The sequence below is a fragment of the Anoplophora glabripennis genome, unplaced genomic scaffold, assembly GCF_000390285.2.
Source record: "Anoplophora glabripennis isolate ALB-LARVAE unplaced genomic scaffold, Agla_2.0 scaffold3, whole genome shotgun sequence".
NCBI lineage: Eukaryota > Metazoa > Arthropoda > Insecta > Coleoptera > Cerambycidae > Anoplophora > Anoplophora glabripennis.
In genome coordinates this window covers 1,997,446-2,003,306 of record NW_019416486.1, presented here as the reverse complement: position 1 = coordinate 2,003,306, position 5,861 = coordinate 1,997,446, and the positions used below count along the sequence as shown (strand labels likewise).

Genomic DNA, 5,861 nt, shown 5'->3' with positions numbered 1-5,861 from the left:
GCAATGTTTTCGAGAAAAATGTCAAAATGTGATCGAATGCATATCGTGATTCGCCATTTTCCTCAAAAACATTGCGTTTTACGAAACAAATATCAAGAGACAAAAAAGTTTCTAAATTCAATGTCTTTCTAGCTAACTAATAATTTTAAAAAAAATCTAATTTGCGACCAAATTTTTCTGGTTCCAAAGACAAGGGGGCCCACGAAAAAGTGTCTTAAGGGGGATTCTCGTCAAAAACCGTAGCACTGTGAGATTCCACATGTCATAAAACCCCTGTGTACCAAATTTAGTGATTCTCGTACAACAAGGTTTTGAGATATAAAAAAAACTTTTTAGGGGCAGATTTCAGGGGGCTGTAACTCCGAAAGAGGGGGCCAGTTGGCAAAAAGAAAAAAAAGGGTCCCCTAAATTTGTCTTAAGAATCTATGACCAAATTTTGTTGCATGAATTTCGGGACACCCTGTAAATGACGAGAATTACAAACACAATAAAATATCATCTAGTTTGAAGGAGTTACCTCTAATTGTAAGACGAGAATCGGTGTTTAGTTGAAACATTGTTCCATCGTTATAAGTTGTTATGAGATCACCACGAGTACGTCGATTGAAGACGGAGGCGCATAAGACGTTCTTCATATGTGAGATATTGAAAACCGACTGGGAGTTTTCTAGCATGCCTTTGAACACCTTCCGATCTAGCAATGTCCTGCTTTAATAACGGAATAACGGAGACCACATGGCTACAGCAAATTCTATCTCAGAGCAAACACGGGATTATATAGCTTGAGAAACATACTGATGGTGCGGTTACAGAAAGATTTTTTATTTTTGAAAATTAATTGATTGCACTTTTTCACAACTTTAGTAACATGTGCACTCCAGGAGAGAGACTCCGTTATAACAACGCCGAGATCATTTTGATATGTCACACTCGGTAGTTCGATTCCATTAATGTTATATGCTAGTCTAGGATAGGTTTTGGACATGTGTAGCACTCAGCACTTTTCGGAATTAAGAGGTAACAACCATTCGGAACACCAATTCATAATCGTATCAAGATAATCTTGTAAAAGCGAAGAAGATGAGGAAAACAATTTAAGGTCATCTGCATAAGATAACACTTGCAGTTATTGGTAAGATCAGACACGTATATTAGAAATAAAATTGGTCCAAGAACTGAACCCTGCTGCACACTGCATAATACCTTCCATTTTTCGGAGGAACTGTCAGCAACACGAACCGTAAAATGGCGATTCTCTAGAAAAGACTTGATCTAGTTTAAAAGTTTGCCACGGACACTGAAATAGTTCAGTTTATTCAACAGACGGGAGTGTGACACTTTATTAAAGGCTCGAGAAAAATGTAAGTATAGAACATCTAAGGGTTGTTCATTGTCTGCACATAAAGTCCAGGAATTAATAGCTTACTGTAAATTTGACACAACTGAATGAGGGAGTAATCCATGGTGGTGTTGAGGCATGATATCAATATTAAGTAAAAATTTGATCAACTCTTCACAAATAATCCTCTCTACAACATTGCATGGCACAGACGTCAAGTTGGCAGGTCGGTAATTGGTACTGAAAAGTTTGTCACCTTTTTTGAAAATTGGTGTCACACTAGATAATTTCCAATCCATTGGTAACTGGCCAGTTTCGAAGGATTTTTTGGGCCCTTTTTCAATTAATTTATTTTCAAAAGAAGATCTTGCACGACGTAACTGTCCTAAAAGTCTGTTGGCATAATTTCAATGGAGCTGATAGTCTTCAAGAGATTTAGAGCGGTTATTTCTCTGCCATAATGACTTTTTAATCAAACACATTTCATATAATTCTCCATTAAACCATTGAGTTCTATATTTATATGTACGTTGATTTAATTGACTTACTTTTTCATTAACAAAACCATACATTTGACATTCCCACTTTAATGCCTGGATCATTTAAGCTGTCAGAACATCTCTATTTTCAGATTTACGGTTTCGGCGATATAACAACTCAGTTTTCTTTAGGGGTCTGTAGAATTTAGACTATGACAATTGTTTGACAGGTCGCTGTTGGTCCCATATCATTTCCAGCCTTTTACTTTTTGCGATAATGTGAAGGCAAAACAACGAAAAAGCAGAAATCAACGTTAATCAGAGCTTTAACGCTTTTAAAATCAGTGAATGTATTCGAGATATTGAAATTATCTGTTTCACCATACCTATTTTAACTTATGAGCCATTTCAGGTAACATTAAGTATACCTTTCATCCAAATACGAGTTCTGGAAGTCTTTAATAATATCGACATAAATTAGATCTATATTACGATATATTTTCAAGAGGGTAACACTGCATTGGTATTATCCGGATGAAACTGTTTAATGAGATAATTATATGCCACATTTAAATTCCTTTTATTCCAATCAAAAATCCAAAAAAGGTGAATTGTACGCATTTTAGCTATTAACAGGAATTCATTATTAAATTTTGGGAACCGAATTCGGTCGAACTTTAATATGTTCTTATTGGATTTTCAATTAAATCAGGGAGGGGTATTTGAATCCCATATTACCATTACGCGCTGCTCCCGGAATCACGTAGCATGTGTCCCTTCCCGGATTAAATCGAATAACTTCAGCCTCCCGTTAATTGAATTTATTTTTTAGGCACACCTGCGCAAGCTTTAATTTATGGCGGAAGAATAAAATTATATTTACAACTAAGCCAGGGGAAGGAGATTTCGCCTTATTATAAAAGAAATGTTTTAGAAACAGATTTAAGAATTACACAAGCACACACCACTTGAAAGTTTGATGCATATGATGTACGTATGAGGTTTTAAAATAAACATTCGATTGTTTTGTCAAAAAGGGAAACTCATACTGTAATAATAATCTAAAATTTTCTCCTACTTAACCGTGTTTACATCCTTTATAGTTTCCAAGATCTCAGCACGTCCATAGCCAATTTAGAAATAGCGAATACAACATACCAATGTAAATAAATCATCACCATTTCAGTGCATACAATTCGTTTCAGTGGCTTGCAAACATTTGCGACACTATCAAACGCAAGGGTACCAAAAGGAGCGAACGTATTTGACAGAAATGAAGCGTAACTAAATTAGTGAGGTAATATGCATACCTAGGTAGTTGACTGTATATCGATAAAGAGCAATTTGACAGTGACAACAGCCCCCTTAATTGCTGAGCGAAATTCTCAACAAAAAACTTCTATGAACTTTGCAGCGAACTTTGATGTCTTCGCATATAGGCTGCAGCTTCCGGGTAGTTGAATTATATATAATTCAGTTGATCACGAAAGGAAAGTAAAGAAGTACCGTCTTCCAATAATTTGCTCAAGTAGTTTTTTGTAGGTTTCGACAGGCAGGATACGTGTCGACTATAACAAAAGCAGACTAAGGTAACGTATGCTAGTAATATAAAGGTATGGTAATGGTACAATGATATGTTACCATATCTAAATTTGATTTTGAATTAACAAAACCATTATTCCAAAAAATAAAGGTAAATAATCTGTAACAAGTTCTAAGAAATAATAAAAATTATTGATAATGTGTTATTTTGTAGTATCGTTTTTAATAACAAAAACATAATTAATTCTAAAGAAATGGTATGCATTATAAGTAAATAAGCATTTCAATAAAAAGTAACCAATTGAAAAATCCAAAAGCGGCGTAAAATTTAACGTTTTGAATCCAGAAATAATAACCTGACTTCAAAATAAGTGCAAATACCTTTTAATTAGAATTACAAGTGCAGCAAATAAAGTATTAATTCTGTGTTCCAAATGGAGGATATTGAGTATATTCAAATAATTATCTCTCAGCTCCTTGCTATTTATTGTAAACTATTGAGTACATTATATCCAATTTTGTGTGTTTTACTACCGATTTTGAATTGTTGTACAAAGTAACAAATATTAAGGTTTTTAAAATATACATTATATAGTATCGTGAACATTTCGTTCGCGGCTTCTGAGGGTATCAGAATTATGTATATTTCTTTTGAAGTGAAGACAATGCATGTTTCTTAAGTTTTAAAATTTGAATGTCGGTTTTAATGTTGCATTTGGTAGCAATGTACATTAGGGTGGCCCAAAAAAACGAATATTTTTTTGAGTCTCTATGTTAGTTTATCATGTTTTAAGAGCCCCCTCAAAAAATTAGCTCAAAAAAATTTTTTTAGAGGTCGCTCAAGATTTTTAAAAATTTAAAAAATCGTCAAAAATTGATTTTTTTTTAATTTTTTTTCTTGTTATTTTATCATTTTCTAGGATGAAAAAAAAACTCGATTCTGAAAATTTCAAATCGATATTTCTTCAATCTTGGTACAGTTGTATCAGTCACTGGAGCAATTCTAACACAAAGCAGAAATAAACAATTTTTTCTAACTGATTTTTAGTTTCTATTTGTTATTTAATGTGATTTATAAATAAAATTGAATATAAATAACATATAATGGAAATTTATATTAATTTGTAATACATAATAAATGAACATTTTGTGGTAAGGTGCCAATATCCAAATCACAAGTTTGAAACATATGCTCGTTTAACTGACAACTGTTGATGTTTTTATAAACATTCTGATCCAGTCTTCCCTGCCATAAAATTTTTGGTATGTTGGTATGTAACAGACAAAAAAAGGAAATACCTATTGGTCTGGTTTTGTTTCTTGTACATGTTTTCTTTTACGTTTTCTTAACGTTTAGAATATAATTAATACCTAACCTCTAAGTTATTGGTACATTTGCCTTAATTGTTATGAGAATTACAATACTTTATGATAAATTACATCACAGATTTAAAGGTCTGTCAAAGGAATAATTTTCCCAAGTCTCCCCTATTCTGTTACAACTCATTTCGGCATCCCTACAGGTATATGGTGGTAAATTTACATTATGGTGGTAATGTGTAAGCATAAATCAGAAGGTAAATGTTGCAAAACGTTTAAAAATCAACCATAATGACACATATTTATTTTACTCAAACGATTGGTAATGAGATATTTATTTGCACAGTAAATCAACTTCAGATGCTAATTTTTCTGATATTTTAAATCATTTTGCCTGGGTTTCCATTAATTTTGTTAATTAAAATCTTCGTTCATGATCGGAATGAAAAGCATCTTGACGGAGGGACTTTATAATATGTAAACCATAATAAAAGCTAATGCTTTAATTGAACTTTATTAAGCTAAGTCAAAATGGCCCATTGAACCTTTTCCTCAACAACACTGTATTACAAAACAAATGGCATTCATTCGCTTAACGAACAATTTTTCTTTTTAATTTTATATATATCGTCACAATCCTACATTTTGTGCAAAAAATTACAAAATTGTAATCATGTATAAGCAAAAAGCATTTTTTTCTTCACATTACAAAAAATTCTGTCATACCTTTTCAAAGTAACGAGTTTAACTTACCAGATACCCATTAGCGTTGTAGTGTCCTTTAAGCTTTGTTAGTCCTATCATCTCTTCCTTGTTAGAGAAGATCCACGCTTGCACCCAACTTAAAAAGTTAACGGAGTGAAAGAAGGTGAAGAATATCACGAACAAAACTACGATCACGCAGATGGCTGCTATGGTTATTGCTATGGATATCTGTACGTTTCCCATCTGCAACAAACAAAGGCAGTCGTTTAATTTACAATTTTAAAGAAGCTAATAGTGTTTTAATATACGAGGACAAGTCAAATATGTTTTTTATTTTAAAATTTAAAGCCTTATATAAAAATTAATAATTTGAAGATAACTCAAATATTTTATATTTATATATATTTATATTTATATTTTATATGTGAGTCACGCTTGTACAAAGCTGGCTTCAGATGGTGTGGTCACTTGCTAAA

The 5,861-nt window shown here is 32.5% G+C and overlaps 1 protein-coding gene across 1 annotated transcript in view; it reads right to left on the bottom strand.

The window, feature by feature from the left end:
- LOC108917435 (synaptotagmin-12) overlaps positions 1-5,628 on the bottom strand; it is a 38,024-nt gene extending 32,396 nt beyond the window's left edge. Inside the window, exon 1 of the mRNA XM_018724029.1 lies at positions 5,434-5,628. Within this exon, the coding sequence (XP_018579545.1) occupies positions 5,434-5,628 (195 nt within the window). The remainder of the gene's footprint in view (positions 1-5,433) is intronic.
- Between the last annotated feature and the right edge of the window lie 233 nt (positions 5,629-5,861).